This window comes from Crinia signifera, chromosome 1 (genome assembly GCF_055691185.1).
Source record: "Crinia signifera chromosome 1, ASM5569118v1, whole genome shotgun sequence".
Lineage (NCBI taxonomy): Eukaryota > Metazoa > Chordata > Amphibia > Anura > Myobatrachidae > Crinia > Crinia signifera.
The window spans coordinates 352793783-352816982 of record NC_139217.1 but is presented as its reverse complement, the minus strand read 5'-3'; the positions used below and the strand labels follow the sequence as shown (position 1 = coordinate 352816982).

The following is a 23200-nucleotide window of genomic DNA, read 5'->3' as shown; positions in this document are numbered from 1 at the left end:
GTCAATAAATTAAATAGTAATAAAAGAGTAATAAACCCACATTACATATTTACATGATTCCTGTACATTGCTTAATATACTGTATTTAGCAGAATAATGCAAGAATTGATATAACCTGAATATGCTGCACACAGGAAACATACATATGTGCACATAAAGTGCATATAGAGAAGACATACAGTGCATAGAATAATTCAGGAACGCCCAGTAAACGAAATAACAATCAAGTTTCAACCCAATAACAAAACTGTTAATACCAATATTCAAATACAAATTCAGCCCTGTATATGTGAGGAAGCACAGATTATCTGCAATATTGATATATATATACATTTTGTGGGAGTCTAGAATTTTCTACGTGACTTTTCTATTTACACGCCAGACAGCAGCCTTCCCCTGCTCCCACCCTGACACACTGCCCTCCCTATCCACTCTCTCCTCAGACATGTTGCTAGCCCTCCTCCCTTCTATACTCCCTCCACCATCCCAGACACCCTGCTTCCTCCCATCCCCCTTCACTACACACATCGCAGCTTTTGATTGGTCGGAAATTGGAAGCTGATATAAACAAACAGAAGACAGGCGTCTCCAGACAGACACACACACACAATTTGACTACACACAGCAGCAGCGGCAGCAGCGGCAGCACGGTAGCACACGAGCACTAGGCGGCCCCCCCTGTCCCTGAGCCCCCAGGATACACATAGCAGGAGCAGGACACTAGACGCACAGCACCTAGAGCTGGGCACCAGGCGCACGCATAGCAGGAGTTGGACGCCAGACGCATATCACACACATAGCAGGAGCGGGACGCCAGACGCATATCACACAAACCCAGCAGGAGCGGGACACGCTCTACAAGAGCCTCTTCAGCACTCCTGGTGTGGACAGCTCCCGGCCATTGGCAATAGCTCTATATGCATTGGGGAGATCCGTAACTTGACACCTAGGCAGCATCCGGAGAGCTGCCGCACAGATGTGATCATATACATACAAGTGATGTGATTTGGATTACATAAGTACGGAGACATTCCATAGGGAGAGCACGCACTGTGTGTGTACACATATATGTACTGCTTAGGGTGACCATTGTTGGCAGCGTAGTATAGGTAACCCTCAACAGGGCACTCTAGGCATCTGATATACTGGAGAGCTGGTGCAGAGCTGTGGGAAGCGATGGGCGGCCGGGTGAGCAGGCAGAGCAGTCTGGAAGATGAGCCGGAGGACGGAGTAGATGCGTGGCCCTTAAAGGGGGAGACTGCAGGGTCCCGGGGCGATTTTGCTATTACATCTCTAATACTGAACTCAGAGCGCATTCCCGGGGTGCTGCGGAGGAACAAGCCGGCTCCGTATGTAAGGAGAGCAGGATGGATACGAGATATACAGGCGCTGCTCCGGGACCACAAACAAGATCGGGCGCTGCATGTTCTGAAACTGCTCCGCAAGGTGAGGAGCCCAAGGGCCACTCTCTGCCCAATCCTGAACCAGGCTTTATTTATTCTAGTCCATATATTGATCATTGTGCATCAAATTCTATCAACATCTGATACAAGCATGACATTGCCGTGCCTCCCTTCTATAAACCAGCACCTGTAATATTCAGAGTGGTTACAAGTGTATACATGAGAGCCGTGATTCCCATTTCATCACAAGTTAACCTTGTTCTAGACTGCGTGTTGACCTCCCCTTCTTCTGTCTCTATAGGACCTGGGCCTGGAGGGCACATTCCTCAATGATATCTTATACAGACATGTCACATTCCTTAACCTGGTGGATCCCATCTCTCATGAACTGCTGCTCAGCCTGGCTAGGGAACTGCAGTGCCCCAGGAAGGTAGGAGTTAAAACAACATTTCTACATTTTCCTTTATAGTCTATCTAACATTGTACTTGGCTAGTATTTGCATCTGGTTATACATTTTATAGGGACTTTATTTTTGTATAATATTTTAAAAATATATGAGCAGTACAGCTTAACTTGTTATTTAGAAGAATGGTAGTTGCTAAATCCAAGTGGGCTAAAAAACCTTTCACGCCCAGGGCGAAGAGCAAGGCCAGGTGCCTTGCAGTTTCACTATCCACGCCACCACTGGGTGGTTGTCATGCCCAAAGCACGGAGAGCAAAGCTAGCCCACGAGGGTCCGTTTTTGCCCCTTCTTCTGACCTTGCTCCTCCCCCCTGTCCTACCCTGTCACGTGACAGGTCCTTTAGCCCATTTGAAAATAGACCTAACCTCTATTTAGAATGGTATGAAAAATGTGTATAAATCATTCCCTGAATACATACATGCACCATTTTGTGAACAAAGTATTAACATCCACCACTCCTATGCTTAGAGGACAAAACCTTCCAGAACACTTAAGTCTGATTCTGAATGTCAGTTATAAGATATGTAATAGTTTTGAGGGTGGAGACTTGCAGAGAATGGAGGGTGGCGTCAAATACAGATATCAGATGACATCAGAGAGGTGAGACTTAAAAAAACTCATACATATTGAAAAAAGATACCAAAAATAATCACTAAATAAATATTAAATATTTTACATAGTTGGGACGCAGGAGAAAAGGGATCAACAGAAATATAATAAATGAAAGAAACATGAAAAAATATAGAGAACACTATTGAGTTGTATAATTGGCACCGGTATTCTACTGTACCTTACTTCACTACTAAATGCTGATGGGTACCTTAACTTTAAATATGTGGCTTCTAATGTACCTTCATTTTCCACAAACCAGGACACTGTCACATACACAAAAACCAGCTATCACACTTACAAAACCTGATTTACAGACGTGTTTACCTCACACATTATTAGCATATTCCTCTCCTGCTGCTGTGCACATTCAGATTATTAGATAGATAACAAGGGGCAGGTGGACTATCATGAGATAACAAATGCAAAAAGGTGGGAAAATCCAGAGACGTAAGTTCATATCAGTCACCCAGAGGCAAGCTGGAGTTTGGGGACCCCCCCCCCCCCATCCCAAATATGGTGTGTGCCAATATTCACCTGTGCTTAGCATCTCAGAACCCAGCAGCATTGCTTGCAGATGTTAGCAGGGCTACTGGTATTGAGCCAATTAACTATAGGTATGCCTCAAAGCTCCATTGCAAGTGCAGTGGTCACACATGGATCCCGCCGTGAACCACACAGGTGCCGCTTTACACACAGGTGCCCCTTCAGGGCTTGGAGTTCAGAGGCTTGGGCCGCAATTGCCTCTGGAAGTTATGCCCCTGGGCAAATCTAGTGAAATATATCTTATAAAGGCAGAAACAAAAATCTTAAATTACCATGAGGATCTCCTTTTGAGTTGCAAGAGTCCCTAATTAATTTCATATTTGCAAACTGTTTAGAGCAGAGGTGGTGGGCAAAATATGTCCCATAGGTTGGATGTGGTTTGGGAAGTAATTGGGTTGGTTGTGTTCTTCCTCACATTGGTGCCTGAACTAAAGTACCAATGTCCCAGTGGTGGAAAAAACAGGCAGACACTCAGCAGTTGGGGAAGAGGTATGGGCACTGAAGATTGTCATTTTAGATAGATCGATCATTATGCCTGATATATTACAATACTTTTTTAATCAATCATGGATGTATTTTTTATTTATTTAATAGTTCCTGACAATGCCTCATGCCTATGAGGTACAGTATCTATAGAACTGAATCAAAATTCATAATGGAGGCATTTCTTTCCCTGTTCCCTGACATCTCTTCCTCCACTGTGCATGTGACTTGTTTACTTTGTTTATGAACTGCACATGCACAGCTTTTCTATGACTCTCCAACTGCACATGGCACAGCTTTATCCTGACTCTCCAACTGCACCTTGCACAGCTTTTCTATGACTCTCCAACTGCACATGGCACAGCTTTATCCTGACTCTCCAACTGCACCTTGCACAGCTTTTCCCGACTCTCCAACTGCACATGCACAGCTCTATCCTGACTCTCCAACTGCACCTTGCACAGCTTTTCCCGACTCTCCAACTGCACATGCACAGCTTTATCCTGACTCTCCAACTGCACCTTGCACAGCTTTTACCGACTCTCCAACTGCACATGCACAGCTCTATCCTGACTCTCCAACTGCACCTTGCACAGCTTTTCCCGACTCTCCAACTGCACATGCACAGCTTTATCCTGACTCTCCAACTGCACCTTGCACAGCTTTTCCCGACTCTTCAACTGCACATGCACAGCTTTTCCCTGACTCTCCAACTGCACATGCACAGCTTTCCACCGACTCTCCAACTGCACATGCACAGCTTTTCCCTGACTCTCCAACTGCACATGCACAGCTTTCCACCGACTCTCCAACTGCACATGCACAGCTTTTCCCTGGCTCTCCACCTGCACATGCACAGCTTTTCCCTGACTCTCCAACTGTACATTTGCATTCTTTTACGTGACTCTCCAACTGTACTTGTGCAACCTGTCCCTGACTCTACAACTGTACTATTAGGATAATCTAAGGTGAACTCGGGGTTGTGACTGGCAGGTGTGCAAGAAGTTGAGTACAGCCTGAATTGTGCTTCAGTGGCTGAGGTGGTGAAGCCACAGCAGCACCTGACCCTGACTCTCTCACTATACCCTGAATCGGCTGGCATTTGAGCTGGCCTTAGACTTCGCCACTAATAGCCACCTTTCCAGGGCAGACTAGCTCCACCCTCGGATTCCACTTGGTCTATCGGGGGGGGACACAAAATCCCAACCGAATCAGGGTACTAGTAAAAGGATAAACTGACTAAATAACACAAAGCAAAACTAGGTTCTGCAGATGACCATGGACTAAAATATGCAACCTTGCAGACAAGGAATGAACACAGGATTTGCGGCCTTTACAGTTATAATGCAAATCCATCGCAATAAACCAATCAAAAACTATAACCAAGGATAGACAAGCATCTCTGGCATTTGCCATGAGACAAACAAACAAGAAACATACACAAGAGAAGTCGGCATGTGATTAGGTCTGCACCCTAACCGCTCCATGTGTCAGGACAAGAGCTATGGCCCCAGCTGGCGCTGTGAGAATACCAACGGCAGATTGTAATAAAGGGTGCGACTTCCACCACAATGTTTGGGAAGCCACTGGTACTCACAGAAGCTGGACACAGACCAGATACAATGGTTCTCTGACACAAGCAGGATCTGACAGAATGGAGGCAATCTAGGACACAGCTGTTGCACAAAAGTCTTGGATACACAGGCTGGAATACCCTGAACTTTGGAGTAATCTCAGACAGGAGTTTGCTAAAACTCTGAGACTCTTTGGGAACATAGAGATCAGCAAGAGCAAGGAATATACTAAACTAGGTGATTCATCGCGCCCTACGGGCGCTCTTCACACCAGCGTAAGGGGCTGCGCCCCCTTAATTTGTGAACGTTTGTATTGTGAGAAATATGGTTAGAATTGTATGTAAAATGGCCTGTATTGCAACTTGAGTTATAGGTGAAATGTGTTAAATAGAGAGCATATGATTTGGAAGGGGGTGTGTATTGTTTTGTTTAATTAAAAAGTGGTTACAGAGTAAGATGTACATTGATAGTGTGGAGGGTACAGTGACATTTGTGGGTGGGGGGGGGGTGTGCGTGCGTGTTGTGTGTGTGTGTGCAATAGTATAGTAGGGTGTTTTTGAGTCAGCGGCTCCCCACTGGCGGAGATCACGACATAGGAAAACAGGAGGCTGGGTAGTGATAGGGGTGTGTGGGCATAAGGGGGACTAAAGAGGAGGGTGGGAGATACTGTGCAGCTTCTGCCAGTGGGTAAGGGGCCAGCATGGCAGCACAGGAGTACAGGACGGTGGCCCTGAGTCAGTGTCTCTTCCTACTGGGTGGAGGTTAGGGTGCATGAGAGCCGGAGGCTGGGATATGAGGCATGATAGGGGTATGTGGGCAACACAGCGTCAGCGACTCCCCAGTGGTGGAAGTTCCGGTTCAGGAGAGCAGGAAGCTCGGTAGTGATAGGGGTGTGTGGGCATACGGGGGACTAAAGAGGAGGGTGGGGGACTCTGTGCAGCTTCTGCCAGTGGGTGAGGGTCCAGCGTGGCAGCACAGGAGTACAGAACGGTGGCCCTGAGTCAGTGTCTACTCCTACTTGGTGGGAGTTAGGGTGCATGAGAGCAGGAGGCTGGGTGGTAAAGCATGATAGGGGAATGTGGGCAACACAGGATGAGCGGGTCCCCACTGGCGGAAGTTATGGGGCAGGAGAAAAGGAGGCAGGGCAGTGATAGAGGTGTGTGGGCATGAGGGGTAGTAAATCTGACTGAATAGGCCATGGGTCAATCAGAACTTGGTGGCGGGACTTCCGGGTGTGGGGGGCGGAGCTATGCTCCGTGTCCCGGCACCTTAAAAGATTTGAAACTTGATCGGTTCTCCTTTGCCATCGATGTAGGGAAACCATCTGGTCCTCCCACATCGATGGCAAAAGTATTCAACATGGGCCATAAACCATCGATTATTTGAAATCATTGATGGTCGATGGGCATCCCTAGAACTGGAGGAGGGTGGGGGACAGTATGCAGCTCCCGGCAGTGGGTGAGCGTCTCCTCCCACTGGGAGGGAGTGAGCATGCATGAGAGCAGGAGGCTGTATAATAGTGGTATGTGGGCAAGACATTGATAAAAGTTGTGGCGCTGGTGCAAAGGACCGTGGGGTCACTTCTGGCAGTGGGGGAACCTGCAGCACGGCAGCCAGGGCCGGATTTCCCACCTAGGTGCGGCACCTGCTTGTGGCGGTACAGGATCCCCCATTGTCACGGGGGTACGTGAAATACGGGAGCGGAGTTCGCGGGGGTCCGCTGGGGGGTGGAATTGCCGGAAGGGGGTCAGCGGGGGTCTGCAAATTGCGGGAGGGGTGTGCTGGGATCCGCGATTAGCGGGAGGTGGTGGGGGTCTGCAAATTGTGGGAGGGGGCGCGAGGGGGGCTTGAATCGCGGGAGTTGGGATCTGCAAATTGCGGGAGGGGGGTTGTCGGGGTCAGTGTATTGTGGGAGGGGGGGTTGTGGAGGTCCGTGAATCGCGGGAGGGGCGCGCTGTGAATCAAGGGAGGGGGGAGCAGGGGGGGTGGCGGGGGGTCTGTGAATCATGGGAGGGGGCATGAATCGCGGGAGGGGGGTCGTGTGGGGCTGTGAATCACAGGAGGGAGGGTGCGGGGGGTGGCGTGAAATGCGTGAGGGGGGGCGTGAATCATGGGAGGGGGTCTGTGAATCGCGGGAGGGGGTCTGCAAATTGCGGGAGGGGGCGCTGGAGGGGGTGTGTGAATCGCGGGGGGGCGCGGGAGGTGGCGAGGGGGTCTGCAAATCGTGGGAGGGGGCGATACGGGGGTTTCCGTGAATCGCGGGGGGTCGCAAATCGCAGGAGGGGGTGTTGTGAATCGCGGGAGGGGGCGGTGGTCCCATGAATCACGGAAAGGGGGGGGTTGTGGGGGTTCCGCGAATCATGGGTGGGGGTCGCAGGGGTCACGTGAATTGCGGGAGGGGGGTCCGCAAATCGCGGGGGGGGGCTAGAATTGCGAGATGGTGGGCGCGAATTGCGAGAGGCTGGTCGCGGGGGTCACGCGAATTGCAGGAGGGGGTCCGCAAATCACGCGGGGTGGGGCGCGAATTGCGGGAGGGAGGGTCGCAAATCGCAGGAGGGGGTGCCGTGAATCGCGGGAGGGGGTGGTGGTCCGCAAATCGCAGGAGGGGGGGGTCACAGGGGGGGCCCGCGAATTGCGGGAGGGGGGGGTTGTGGGGTGCCTGCGAATTGCGGGAGGGGGGGTCGCGGGGGGTCCGAGAATCGCGGGGGGGTCGCGGTGGTCCGCAAATCGCAGGAGGGGGGGGTCACGCGAATCACTGGAGGGGGGGTCGTGGGGGTTCCGCGAATTGTGGGAGGGGGGGTCGCGGGGGGCCCGAGAATTGCGGGAGGGGGGGTCGAGGGGGTCTCGAGAATCGCGGGAGGGGGGGTCGAGGGAGTCCCGCGAATCGCGGGAGGGGGGGTAGCGTGGGTCCAGGGGGGGGGGGGTGCAGGAGTAATGGTGGCTGTGGAGTAGTGTGTACTGTAGCCCTGGCTGGGCGGGGTGAGGTGATGTCAAGGGGGTGGAACGTTATACACATGAAAACGTTATACACATAAAACACTGGTATTTGTGTATGCCGCTGGGCGGGAACGTTAGCTACACAGGGGATGAGTGACAGATCTGGCTAAATATATAAGAGATGTACAACAGGAGTAAACAGGACTATAACTGGCAGGCTCTGAGTGCTGGGAGCATACCTATGTACCAAGTAGCCCAGGAGGCAGCCACATCCAAAGACCAAGGCATGCATGGAAACAAGGCAAAGTGGACCAGCAAAAACCCGGAGCACTAATCCGGTGAGCACACAAAAAATACACACAGAGATTGCTGCATTTACACCGACCCAATGGAGGCGGCTCGTAACATGTACATTCGCAGCTTTTCCCTGACTCTTCAACTGTACATGTGCAACCTTTCCTTGACTTTCCAACTGTACATGGGCAATCTTTTTCCTGAGTCTCCAACTGTACATGTAGAATCTTTCCCTGACTCTTCAACTGTACATGTGCAACCTCTCCATGACTCTTCCACTGTACATGTGGAATCTTTCCCTGACTCTCTAACTATACATGTGTAACCTCTCCCTGACTCTTCAACTATACATCATTTTCACGATCATTCTCTGTATTAGATACACAGACGCCATACCTGTATAGATACAAAAGAAAATGGAATCATGAATGGTCACCTCTACTGGAGATCTTGCAGTATGGACGCTTACTAGGCCTAATTCATGTTTATATACAATGCCAATGTTCACACAACAGAGTGATTATCATCAGACTGCACATGTGCCGTGATCACAGTGTGTGATCAGTGTAGCCCATGAGAATTGCGGGAGGGGGGGTCGAGGGGGTCTCGAGAATCGCGGGAGGGGGGGTCGAGGGAGTCCCGCGAATCGCGGGAGGGGGGGTAGCGTGGGTCCAGGGGGGGGGGGGTGCAGGAGTAATGGTGGCTGTGGAGTAGTGTGTACTGTAGCCCTGGCTGGGCGGGGTGAGGTGATGTCAAGGGGGTGGAACGTTATACACATGAAAACGTTATACACATAAAACACTGGTATTTGTGTATGCCGCTGGGCGGGAACGTTAGCTACACAGGGGATGAGTGACAGATCTGGCTAAATATATAAGAGATGTACAACAGGAGTAAACAGGACTATAACTGGCAGGCTCTGAGTGCTGGGAGCATACCTATGTACCAAGTAGCCCAGGAGGCAGCCACATCCAAAGACCAAGGCATGCATGGAAACAAGGCAAAGTGGACCAGCAAAAACCCGGAGCACTAATCCGGTGAGCACACAAAAAATACACACAGAGATTGCTGCATTTACACCGACCCAATGGAGGCGGCTCGTAACATGTACATTCGCAGCTTTTCCCTGACTCTTCAACTGTACATGTGCAACCTTTCCTTGACTTTCCAACTGTACATGGGCAATCTTTTTCCTGAGTCTCCAACTGTACATGTAGAATCTTTCCCTGACTCTTCAACTGTACATGTGCAACCTCTCCATGACTCTTCCACTGTACATGTGGAATCTTTCCCTGACTCTCTAACTATACATGTGTAACCTCTCCCTGACTCTTCAACTATACATCATTTTCACGATCATTCTCTGTATTAGATACACAGACGCCATACCTGTATAGATACAAAAGAAAATGGAATCATGAATGGTCACCTCTACTGGAGATCTTGCAGTATGGACGCTTACTAGGCCTAATTCATGTTTATATACAATGCCAATGTTCACACAACAGAGTGATTATCATCAGACTGCACATGTGCCGTGATCACAGTGTGTGATCAGTGTAGCCCATGCACCAAGGGACTTGTGTGAACATGCTTGCATGTACGGGAGTGGTGGCAAAAACGCAGGCGCATCATGGCAGTTTTTGTGCATGCACACAGAGAAACATGGCACCAACATTGCTACTTCCAGTGATGTAGCTATAGGGCAACCCTTAAATTGATAAAAGCGATAGGAATGAATATCAGAAATGCAGCATCGAATGGTTTTTGGGCTTCCAACATCCCATCCAACAATATGGAACCTGGAGCAGGTCGGCGGCGGGTGAGCGGTGGGGCTGCCGCACCCCCTTTCCCCTGTGGAGCCGTCAAACTCTCCTCTCTCCCCTGGAACAGGCCGGATACAGCCGCACCACACCATACCCCCCCCCCCTCCCTGTGGAGAAGGTTGGAGGTGGCCGCAGGCAGACAATCCCCGCCCCTACCCCCCCCCCCCCCGTGTAGCGATACGGCCTCAAACCCCATTTCATTTGAGAAGGAATTTGCTTTTGCGAGTGAACCAGAATAAGGGCCTATGTGTATGTAACAAAGGTTCTATAACTGTCTTGTAGGCATGGGGGATCCAGGGTACATACAGAGGGGAAAATAGTTACATTTGCAGAAGAGGAACTAGCTAGTATTGGTATACACAATGCAGTAACTGAAGGGGAACTATACTCTACTGTTCCTTAAACAGCCCGCTAGGGCTACCCGAATCTGCACTTCCGGGTAGTGCTGGCTGCACTGACAGACACTAGAGGTATGGCAGCACCTCTAGTGTCTGTCTCCTCCAAGGCGGCGGCCATTTTTGGAGGGGCCTGTCGCCTTACAGGCAAGATGCACACAGCCGGCCCAGCCCCAGCCAGTAGATACCGGCCCGGGGGGCATATGGCACCCTGCCCCCCCCAGCCCAGCCCGCCCCTGCCCTTAAGGGAGGTATTTCCCACCGCCGGTTTAGATTAACCTATTATTTTAAATTGAAAAAGATATGAAGGTAATTTGTAAATATCAAGTGCCACTTTTATTATATTACTAATGTTTTCTCTTTGTAACAACTGCAGCATTATGAGCCTTGTGACAAAATGAGATGGACCTGGACTGAGAACCTTTATGCAGGGTACACACCAGGACGATGAGGGTCCGATCCCATCAATCTAGATCCAATTCTGACCGATTGAATGTAGATTGTATGTTGATTGGGCCCTTTTCTGTCCTGTTACGATCCAATCCAGATCAGATGCGCGGTCGTTATTCAGATCCTACCAGCAGCAGGTAGGATCTGAAAATGACCATACACCCAGGTGCGGGTCGCGATCAGATCGGAACCCGCTCACAATGCACATGACCATGGACTTTGTGTGTGAAACGAGGAAGAGTCAGGTACATGGACCAGTTAATAAGCATTTGTATCACATATGCTAGTCCATTGTGTTCATTCACAGTCTGATTTTATATACTGACCTCTGGGGGAGCATAGGCAGCTTCCTGCAAAACCTTCGGCTCCTGGCTGGTCTCCGCAGCCCCAGTGTCCGCAGTCCCAGCATCTTGTCTGCAGCAGCTCTACCAGTACATGCTGCTGCTGCTGCCACCGGGAATCCGCTGCCTGCGGGTAAGCGTATAGCAGCTCTGCATGGTGCCGGTGGTGGGGCGGCGCTGTGTCATCACTGTGTGGCCCGCTGATGAGACAAAGACTGTGCAGTGCAGGAAGTGTGTGGGTGGGTCAGGGTTTGAGAGGGGCTTCATATGGAAGGCTGCACCACAGCCAGCACCCGCTCCGGCCAGCGCAGTGCGTCGAGGCGGCTCAGCACTCAGAAGCATGAGCAGAACCACTGCTGCCATTTGTTGCCCCATTGTTAGCAGCCGGGTCTAACGGGTGGTCCGGTGCACCCCCAGACCACCCCATATATTCCCATATAATTATGCCACATTGAATTGACTGCACATTATAAAACAGTTGGCCCGATTCAACAGCAGTTGCAGAGGTCTGAAAATCCGAAACAAGTGATTTTCTGACTTCTTCGCATGCTCAATGCCTGCAGCGCACATGCACAAGCAGAAGGGTGCAATCACATTTTGTTTGACAGCAATATTTGTAGAAGGGGTCTGTACCAAGCAGTCGTGCCCAGACCATTTTCAGGGCAGCCGCTTGCCATCCCATGCAGACATTGGGTAAGAAAAAATGCCGGTGGGGTACCTGCCTTATCAGCCAGGGTCAACACTAATCGCTACGCAGGCCTTTTCATATAGGACAGCCTTGCCCTGTGCTGAGCGGCACCCAACATACGACAGCATGTTACGGTTTTGCTATTTTAGCATAGCGGCAACTGCTACTGAATCGGGTCCAGTATCCCTAATTTATGAAATACAGTTCCTATTATGCTGTATTCTAGTGTCCTATTTGAAATTGGGCAGCACGGATGGTGTAATGGTTAGCATTACTGCCTCACAGCACTGAGGTCATGGGTTTGATTCCCACCATGGCCCTAACTGTGCGGAGTTTGTATATTCGGTACTTGTTTCCTAGCACGGCGCCAGCGATAAAAATTGTATCCATCGGGACCCCCCCTGACGCGATTTACACAATATTTACATTGGAATCAATGTAAAATGGTCACTGAGACCCGATTTTACATTGGCCCCAATGTTAAATGGCCCCCAGACCCCAATTTTTATTGTTTCCCAACCCTGATGGATCAAATTCCCCCCCATTGTTAACACCACAACACGATCAATGCCAACCTGAAGCGTGGCAAGCGCAGCGAGCCCGCGAGGGGCGGTGGTACGCGTCCTCCGACCTTTTGATACCCCCACTATCCACGTCGGCGTGGAGTCTATATAGTGTGGCGAGCGCAGCAAGCCACCGAGCCCGAAGCGTGGCGAGCGCAGTGAGCCCCGCGAGGGGACGCGCATTACTTCACAGGTATTACGCGGCCCCTCACACGGCTCGCTGCGCTCACCACGCTTTGGGCGCGGTGGCTCGCTGCGCTCGCCACACTATATAAAATCGACTCCACGCCGACGTGGATAGTGGGGGTATAAAAAGGTCGGAGGACGCGTACCGCCGCCCCTCGCGGGCTTGCTGCGCTCGCCACGCTTCAGGTTGCCGTTCATCGTGGGTTGGCGTTAACAATGGGGGGGGCATTTGTCATGTAAAATACCCATAAGGGTGGGTATACAATGAAAAATCGGGTCCATTGGCCCATTTAACATTATTCCCTATGTAAAATCGCATCCATCGCATCAGTCGCGATTTTTTAATTGTCGGGGAAAAGGCTAAAAATAGCCCTGAAATTGCGTCGGTCGCGTCCATCGCATACCTTAACTTAAGGTATGCGATCACCTACGACGGGTGCCGTGCTAGGAAACAAGTACCGTATATTCTCCCCGTGCATGCGTGGGTTTCCTCCACGTGTTCTGGTTTCCGTCAACAATTCAAAAATATACTGGTAGGTAAATTGGCTCCCAACAAAAATTAACCCTGGAATGTCTGTGAGTACATGTGGTAGGGAATATAGATTCCTCTGGGGAAGGATCTGATGTGAATGTCAAATATTCTCTGTAAAGCGCTGCGGATATTCCGCAGCACATTCCGTGTGCGATAAGACTGATAAGAATTAAATAAATGATGCTCTCTATTTATCACTGTCTGAATGATGCAATGGCCATTGTTGGGTATCGCATGTGGTGTAATTTGCAGGAGCTCTAATGAGAGAGCCTAGGCATGCAAACCATAATCGAAACAGTACAGTGAAAAATGCATTCGCTTTTGAAAATTAACACACTACGGGGGTATTTAATCCTAGGTCACGACTTTCGGGATGTCCCGACATTGATGACTCGGGCCTGTTCTCGGCTCGCCTGCCTGTTTATTGGCAGCCGGGATTCATTGTCCCACCTGACGATCATCGAAAAGGGGGCGTGGCCGCGTAAATGGCTGTGGACTGTTGAGATACGGCTGTGATCTCGACAATCCACAGCTGTTCTCGCCAAAATGGGGCTTGACAGCTTTTAAAGTCTGGTACGTTCTGCCGAGATGCCTCTTCAATGCTGTCGGGAAAGACAGGCGCCCACCGCTATTTCCCCTGTCGGAAATAGAGGCAGAGATTGAATTCCCCCCTTAGTTCAATAAAAATGATATTAAGATGTATATTGCACTGTTCACCTTGACAAAGGGGTACCTTATGCCCCGAAACGTTGGTATGCTATTTTTGCACAAATATACGTTTTTGAAAATTCCCAGAGTGCCGCTGTCTACTTCTTTGCCTACTCCTGCACAACTGTTCCGGAAGGCACCTGGGTCCCTGACCAGCTGGGGGAGCGCCAGGTCAACACACACCTTGATATATATATATATATATATATATATATATATATATATATATATATAAAAATTCATTTCACTATTTTTAAACATTTTTTTGAATTTTTATGCATCTAAACAATTGTAGATGGATTCTTCCAATCTATTAAATGCTAAATCACGTACACATAACACAAAATAAAAAGAGCCCTGATGTCCCCTTACTTTGATGATAATAAAATACAATATCTAAGCTATACTGAGCAGTATTTTTGGAAAACAAAATACTTTTATATAGAGGTTTGTCACAAAGCATAATAAGTTGGAATTGGACTCCTTCTATAGTGAGCCTTATGAGTGGAGATAAGATTATTTGAACTGAAACAGTCCTAAAGAGCAGAAAAGCAGCCATGCACCTGAAATGCAGTTGACATCAAATCAGCATGCTGCTGCATTTTGTTGTGGTTCATAGATGAGCCTTAAGACCTGATCGGTTCTCTGCTAATTTGCAGAGCCCTGCGATCAGGTAATCTCCGCCTAGCCAGAGTGAAATCCCGCCCTGTGCAAGCCTGCAAAATGCTGTGCATGGCTTGCAAAAATTACGCCAATCATCAGCAGCAAACTGAATGATTTTTCCACTCTATGCAGTCTGTGCGTAACCCAGTACTTAAGCTAGGCATACATTTGTGTGACTTCTCCCCTCGAAGAAGTCACACACAATCCCCTTTGAGCCACCCAAGGCTTTCCGTGCGGCAGGATTGCATGCGATATATCATATGTGGTCCTTTCATGTACGATATATCGCATGCGATTCCAGCAAAGCCTGCCCGGCTCGGATGCTATCCAGCAGATCGCTTCTGCAGCCTTTGCAACTCAGAGGCTCCGCTGCAATTCCCACGGGATCCACGCATCTCATCGGACCTGCGGTCAATCATATGCAATTTGAACAGTTTTCATGCGATCGATCACCACAATCGCATCAAAAGAGCCCAAATCGCATGTGAATCAACTAGTGTATGGGCATCTTTACTGGACGTGTGCGATAGAAACAGAGGTACTTATGTAGTATCTGGGCATCCGATTTTGTGATTGTATGCCTTACCTTAAGGCATACAATCAGATGCGATGCGATGCGATTTTGCATAGGATTCAATGTTAAGAAGGTCCTGTTCATTTCCCCACTATCCAAGTGGGCATAGAGTTGATTTTATATAGCGTGGCGAGCGCAGCGAGCCACCGAGCCCGAAGCGTGGCGAGCGAACGCATATTTCTTAAAAAGTATTCTGTGTCCCCTCGCGGGGCTCGCTACGCTCGCCTCGCTTCGGGCTCGGTGGCTCGCTACGCTCGCCACAGGTTTATATCCAACTCCATGCCCACTTGGATAGTGGGGAAAGGAAAAGGACTCCTTTTTCCCATTGAATTCTATGTTAAAATGGACTCAGACCATTTTAACATTGAATCCTATGGAAAAATCTTGACCATCGCATCGCATACGATTTGGTCGCATGCGATGCGATGCGATCTGATCCGATTTCTAAATCGGACGCCCAGATACTACATAGGTACCGAAACAGACTATTCAGGGCCAGAGCTGACATCACATGACTTCCCTTCAAACTCTTGGGCACACCTGTGTTTTCCTCAGAGAAAGCGGCTGGCTACCACCCACAAACGCTGGCTTTGCTTCAATTAACTTCCATATGGCCAATGGTTAAAAATGTGCTTGTTTTCACTGCAGGATGACCTCGCCCATGTGTATTATGAGCCGTACGCATGTGCAGTCTATCGATTATAGCCTGGCCTGCGAATTTGCATCCGTGCGAACAGCCCTAGTCGCTGGCTAAAGGTCATTGGCTAATGATTGTGAAAGGTTGTTTTTACATGCCTTCTGTTCTGTAGTCATACTTTTTTCAGTCACGTTATTTGTTACTTATACATTATATGTAAATATGTTTTCTAGGTTGCCTCTATGAGTGTGTTAGTACATACAGTATATGTACAATATTACAATATGTAATTGATTTTCCTGTAGGAACATGACCAAATGAAATCTACAGATCGCATCTGCCGGCAGCTCCTTTACCACTTGACACCACACTCAAAGTGGCATCGGCATAGTCTACCGCGAAGAAAGAGTATGACCTGGTAAGTAAAAGAGAAAGTGGGAAGATCGGAGAATAAAAGGAAATTAACCTTCAAATATATATAGCTATTATATGTGAAACAGATAAAAGTGTAATTACTGTATGCCCATTTTGCTTTTATGATTGCCATGATGGTGCCTTTACAGCGACACTGTACTGTACACAAATATATATATTTTTTTTATCATCGACTATTGTGATTACCAAACCAAAAGAGAAATACATATCTTGGCAATCCAGTTTACAAACTGTGTGTAGTCAACATTAGGAAAAAGTTATAATTTAGAACTGAAGCAGTATACATCCCAAAAACTCTAAAATCTAAACAACAACAGTAAAGGTCATAAAGGTCCATTACACACTAATATTACACTTTTTGGATTATAAACAGTTGACGTAAAATACATTGTTCATTGTTATCTTGTCAACCCAACTTCACTAAATATGACTGAAACTCCTCCCACATTTTTACGTCATGCAGGTAAAAAGGCTGAGTATGCAGTCTTCTAAGCGGTATTGTTAGCTTAATGTGGCATGATCCACTGATACTAAGAGAATCATCTGGGAAGAAGACAAAGAATACCATTTATAATGATGATAAATCCCTTAATAAATTATCAGACACTCACCTAACCTCAAGCCTTAAACTGGGTATACACCTGACAATTTGGTGATCTTGCAATGGATAGATACGATGTTACAATATATCATTTGTGGGTACACACTAAGGATCCGCCGTTCAATGCCAGGCTATATATCATTCCATAATCAGTGCTAGCGAACCACATTGTGTGTTGCATCCTCCACATAACATATCTATGAATTGGAGTGAAATCATGTGTACACCTTATACAATGGCCAGTGGCATATCTATAATGGGTCCAGGGGGGCCCACACCGCACACCATGAACCCAGTTTTTTAATACTCACCTCCTTGAAGTCCTGCTTCAGCAGGAGAACCTCTTCCTGGCCATTTTCATAACCTTTTGTCCATATACAATATAGTCTGTGCCCTCTAGTGCTCAGAAATTTATGTGCAGCCGGTTAGAGTGGAGTGGACAGAATGGAGAAGGCTGCACATGGGCCTCCTCCTCTGATGCTCAACTATTGGAGCGTTATAGAGGTTATATAGACCTGATCAATGATGGGCGATAGTCCTGACAGAGTGAAATCCTGCCCCATTCAACTTATTTACCAATGATTTTTCAATTCTGAGAGCAACCATGACTCCGATCGGTACGCATGTGCGGTCATTCAATAATCGGTCACTGTGCAATTTCACATAGCAGCGATCAAGTCTGAATACTTATAATAATTGCTTATTAACAGTTACAAGACATTTTATTTTAAGACTACAATACACTAAAATAGTGAAAAACAATACACTGACATTAGTACTGGATGTAAAGAACATGCCATCCAATAAATGTCTATTATACCCCTTTCACGTTGCAAATGCTGGGTCGCACCCTGGATTTGGCAAAAAGCCAGGTTGTTGACGTCATGCAGGGGCGGGGCGAAGCGGCAGCGTGTCATTGGGGGGAAGGGTAGGAGTCAGTGCTTGGAGCTGATGCTGCCTCTTCCCTATAGTGTAAATGGGACTTACGCATTTATACTGCTATTATGACCGCCGCTTTGCGAATGGATGTTTTGTATAAACATCCATTCACAGTGTAGTGTGTAGGGCCCAAATCATTTGATTTCTCCTTGCTCGCAAATCTTTCAGTCTGGGCTGACTTAGACTTACGGCGTCCAGGTCTGAGAACAGGGCGGGCGGCTGACGTCACAGGATGTCAGCCCCCCACCACTGGCAGGCAGGTGCCCTCCTGCATTCGCATGGGGACACCCAGTGTTTTCCTGGGCACACCCAATGTTTTAGAGGGCACGCCCAGAAAACGCAATGCCCCCTTCCGATCTCCATCACGCCCCCCCCTGTGCGAGCACCACACCAACTATGCAAGTCGCGAAGGCATACGCACAGAAGCCCTGCACACCGGGGACAGAATCAACAAGAATGACCGCCTATGTCTATTGCTGCTATTCCACATTGCACATGCAGGCCGAATAGCCGTGTACACCCAGCTGCACAACCAGGGCGAAATATGAAAGTAAACTGACAAGCTGAATGCCTCTCCAGAAAGTGGGCAACATTAACAATCCAAATAATACGACATGTGGCAATAAGAAATGTTAGTTTTAGGGGCATTACTGCAATAATGTACAAATAGGTCCCTTAACATCATTATAAATGGTATCCAATGCTCTTTGCACAAAAATATCACACCACATTAAGCTAATATTCTGAAAATAGATCTCAGAACCCTACTTTTTCCCTGGGCTGCATAGTGGAACCCTAGATTTCCATTTCGCAGATTTTTTCTGTTGGGGTGAATCACATATGGTGTATTGGTGACTCAGATCATTGTAAATACAAGTTCTTCTTTGGGTCCGGTATACAAGCTGTCCATATTCCATAGAAGCTTGCTAAGCTATTACAGTATGGAACCACAACAGACAAACCATTTGCCATTACAAGATTTGTATTGCCCAGTTTCTCATCACTAAACGCAATGCAAGCTCTATATTAGGACACCTAAATTGTTATGAATCATACATTTATCAGGAACATTGCAAGCCTTTAGCATTTTTTTCTTTGGAAAATCATACGTATGAGCAGAGGCGTAATTAGGGTTGAAAACTGTTCTAGCTGAGTTCTTATATTGGGCTTCTATTTATTATGTCGTAAAGGGAGATTCCTGGTGCTATTTGTGACCCAGAAATACCCTATGCAATATCTCCCCCCCCCCCCCCCAAAAAAAAAAACTATTGCACAACATTTTTATTTCTTAAAATTACCCTACCTCTCTGTGGCACGAGTCATTCCTCCACCTGCCGGCTGTATTTCTTTCAGGCTTTTTTTAGCTTGAGGCTGCTGTTGTATTGCACTGTTGGCCTAGAAATGGTTGTAGACCATGCTAGATGGGATTCCAAAAATTAAAAATATATAAATACGGTGCAAATATAATTATACACACATGCAAACACACATAGAATATAACAATTGCAATAATAATGATAGTATAATGTTAATGTCTACATCCAAATGATTGGATCCAGGGCAGAATGTGGAAAGAGGCCCTTAGGGTTCTATAGGGTAACACCAGCAAAATCCGGCATTACTCTCCGCATCAAATTGTAAGAGATAAAGTAACAACCAATTAGCTATTGTCATTTTTCATTTACATCCTGTAAAATGTAAACTAGAAGCTAAATGGTTAGTACTTAATCTTTCACAATTTTATCTTTTTATTTTTTGATAAATACCCCCCTAATAGTTCAGCTTTCCTACCTTTATCCAACTACCGTTTGTTTGGCTTGGCCAATATTTTGCACTGTTGGCCTAGAAATGGTTGTAGACCATGCTAGATGGGATTCCAAAAATTAAAAATATATAAATACGGTGCAAATATAATTATACACACATGCAAACACACATAGAATATAACAATTGCAATAATAATGATAGTATAATGTTAATGTCTACATCCAAATGATTGGATCCAGGGCAGAATGTGGAAAGAGGCCCTTAGGGTTCTATAGGGTAACACCAGCAAAATCCGGCATTACTCTCCGCATCAAATTGTAAGAGATAAAGTAACAACCAATTAGCTATTGTCATTTTTTATTTACATCCTGTAAAATGTAAACTAGAAGCTAAATGGTTAGTACTTAATCTTTCACAATTTTATCTTTTTATTTTTTGATAAATACCCCCCTAATAGTTCAGCTTTCCTACCTTTATCCAACTACCGTTTGTTTGGCTTGGCCAATATTTTGTTGGTACCCCTGTGAATTTACCATAAATGCAAATGCTAAGTTAATTAGCAATGCTGTTAATTTGAAGAAGGCGCACCTTAGTGGCTGAGTGGATCACTTTGCTACATTGTTTGAGAGTTTGGGGTTTATGGTTCAGGGTAACACTGGCCTACAAGTAGAGATTTTATATTATCTTGCCTTAGTGAACTTCATCCAGAATTAAATATAAACTTTGCATAGACTTTTAATATGCTAATGTAACCTTATCTGCTTGTTTTTTATCTTTTGGGTAGTCTGAAGAACAGTCTGCAACAAAAGTCAAACCTTGAAGCTCTGGATCTCTCTGGCATCCCTTTATCTCCCAGAGATGTCCATCGTGTGGTCCTGTACTTGCAGGACCATGGAGATAGCCTTACTAGTGTGGACCTGAGCTTTACAGAACTCATGGACAGCACCCTGGCTTTGGCCCTGCCGGCTCTTGCAGCTCTCCCCAATCTCACTCACCTTGCACTTAATGGAAACCGACTTTCTTTTGCCACACTGAAGGATCTCAGCGAAGCCATGAAGGATAATACCCACTTCCCCTCATTGGCATGGGTAGATTTGGGCAACAATGTAGACATCTGTTCCATGCCCCAACCAATGCTCTTAGGTTTGAGGCGCCGCCTGTGCCAGCAGAATTTGCTTCCCACCATCCCTGAGGCACAGGACAGTGACTTGTCTGAGGGAGGGGTTCCCATGTCTTTCCCTTTGCCTTGGGACAGGTGAGACCCCTTGGTGTAGCTATAATAACGCGAAGGACTGATGACCCCCTCCTCAAACCAATGTTGGTCCGATCTAAATAAGCAGAGAGGAGATGTCACACTCACTGTGCCACAGGTAGTTTGTATTCATCCCAGGAGAACAAGTACTGGATGAAGATATCCCATAGTGCCACACTTTTCCACCAACTGGATGAATGGAACTGAGAAAAAGGCAGACCATCACAGCTCAGCACCGGCCTCTTCACTGTATGTACTGATTAATCTCTAAACAATAGGAGACAGTGATCACAGCTGGGCAGAGACAAAAGTGCAGTGTCAGGGAAAACCGGAAAATGTGGGGTTGGTGCCCAAGAGGAGGGGGCACCTGCTGCCATATAGTGGCACGACTCCAAGAGAGGAAACATCAGGAATATATATGATAATGGATAAGTTGTACGTCATGATTATTTAAGTAATGCCTCTCTTCACTGACATGTTCTTGCAGCAGTGGGTAGTGACAGAATGTTGCATTGCCTGCATAAGATGTATATTGCAAAGATCACAAAGCCAGTGTTGTACATATAACGTTTCAGTCACAGTGAAACACGTTCTTTGACCAGTTTGAGCAGAGTTCGGTCTCATCGCTGCTTCTCTGACTTTTTTTTTTTACAGGGAATTTGTGTTTAGAATTTAACTGTGTGTGTGAGAATCGTGAAAGATGTGTATTCAATGCTAAACAAGGGACTTGCAAGCAGGAATACTTTCACTGTTGCTTTTAAAATACAAGTTTTCCATTGTACCAGGTTTGTAAACTGTTCAAATTCCATAGAAACCTGTTAAGCAATTATAATATGAAATCACGGTAACAAGGCTGCATTGCAACATTGTGTATTTCCTAATTCCTCATGACTTATCGGAATGTAAGCATACTGTAATATATTACACTGTAGTATTACTTAACTCTTGCTTACCCAAATGATTTATTGTTCATTGTTTTAGCCACCAACAATATTAAAAGCCTTAAACAATGTGTTACTAATGTCATGTTATATATTGTGTAGGACAATTCCAAAGGAAAGTGTAAGTAGTCTGAGAGTTTATTATAGCATAATAGGGTGTTATTCCGATCTGATCACAGCCCTGCGATTTGGCAAGGCGGCAGATTATTTATCAACTGTATGGATTGTAGTATGCACGCGCAAGGCCATTCAGTGACAAAATCCAGCGTCTTTTCTGATAGCAAGCTGTGCACAAGTTGATTGACAGGAAGCTGCCGTTTGTGAGTGACGTTTTCTAGGTGTCTGGAAAAATGCAGGGGTGCCCAGGCTTTTTCGGGGATGGTGTAGGACTTCAACTCCATCCCCAATCAGCCTGATTCCATTGCACAGGCAGAGTAGGTTCTGGGTTCCGCACAGACTGCACACACTGGATGCACTGGTGACTTGCGAATGGATTTGCAGCTATTCACCACTTGGCATGATTTTTTTTCAAGCCATTTATAGCCTTAAGGCCCCCATACACTACGCGATTTGGCCCCGATTTCACCCGATTCTGGAGGATTGGGCCGAGAAATCGGGTGAAACTAGGCAAATTGCGTAGTGTATGACATCCGATCTGATCCGATGCGCGGTCCCGTGTACATCGGATCAGATCCGGATGTCAGACGGTCTGCACATAAGATTAATCATGTGCAGCCATCCGGGGGAGTGACAGGAGCAGGCTGGGGGCGGGGTCCGGTCCTGGGTACCTGTAGGTGCAGGCTGTGATCTGTATTGTGCACTGGGAGAGCCTCAGCCTCTTCAGATGTAGCGGCGCTGCAGCAGGCAGGGTCAGGAGCGGGGACCGCAGATGCAGAGAGACCGGGTGCGTGGCGCGAGAATAGAAAGAAATCCCATTCAAAGGACTGGGCGGCCGCTGATCGGCTGAGAACTCAGCCAATCAGCGGCCGCCCAGTCTTTTGAATAGGATGGTTTCTATTCTCCCGCTCGCCGTGGGGACCGCAGAGCAGCGGGAGAATAGAAACTATCCTATTCAAAAGACTGGGCGGCCGCTGATTGGCTGAGTTCTCAGCCGATCAGCGGCCGCCCAGTCCTTTGGATGGGATTTCTTTCTATTCTCGCGCCGCGCACCCGGTCTCTCTGCATCTGCAGTCCCCGCTCCGGACCCTGCCTGCCGCAGCGCCGCTACATCTGAAGAGGCTGAGGCTCTCCCAGTGCACAATATAGATTACAGCCTGCACCTACAGGTACCCAGGACCGGACCCCGCCCCCAGCCTGCTCCTGTCACTCCCCCGGCCGGTCCCCACTCCCATTCTGCCGCTCCGCCCCCCCCCCCCCCCCCCCCCCCGCCTG

At 47.5% G+C, this 23200-nt stretch overlaps 1 protein-coding gene across 1 annotated transcript; it reads left to right on the top strand.

Annotated features, from left to right (window-relative positions):
* The first annotated feature begins 494 nt into the window (after window positions 1-494).
* LRRC75B (leucine rich repeat containing 75B) lies at window positions 495-21884 on the top strand. Its single transcript, XM_083148173.1, has 4 exons — window positions 495-1446; window positions 1705-1833; window positions 16179-16291; window positions 20400-21884. Exons 1-4 carry the CDS (start codon window positions 1177-1179, stop codon window positions 20872-20874), a joined length of 987 nt encoding a protein of 328 aa, XP_083004299.1. The 5' UTR covers window positions 495-1176; the 3' UTR covers window positions 20875-21884.
* Window positions 21885-23200: the final 1316 nt, after the last annotated feature.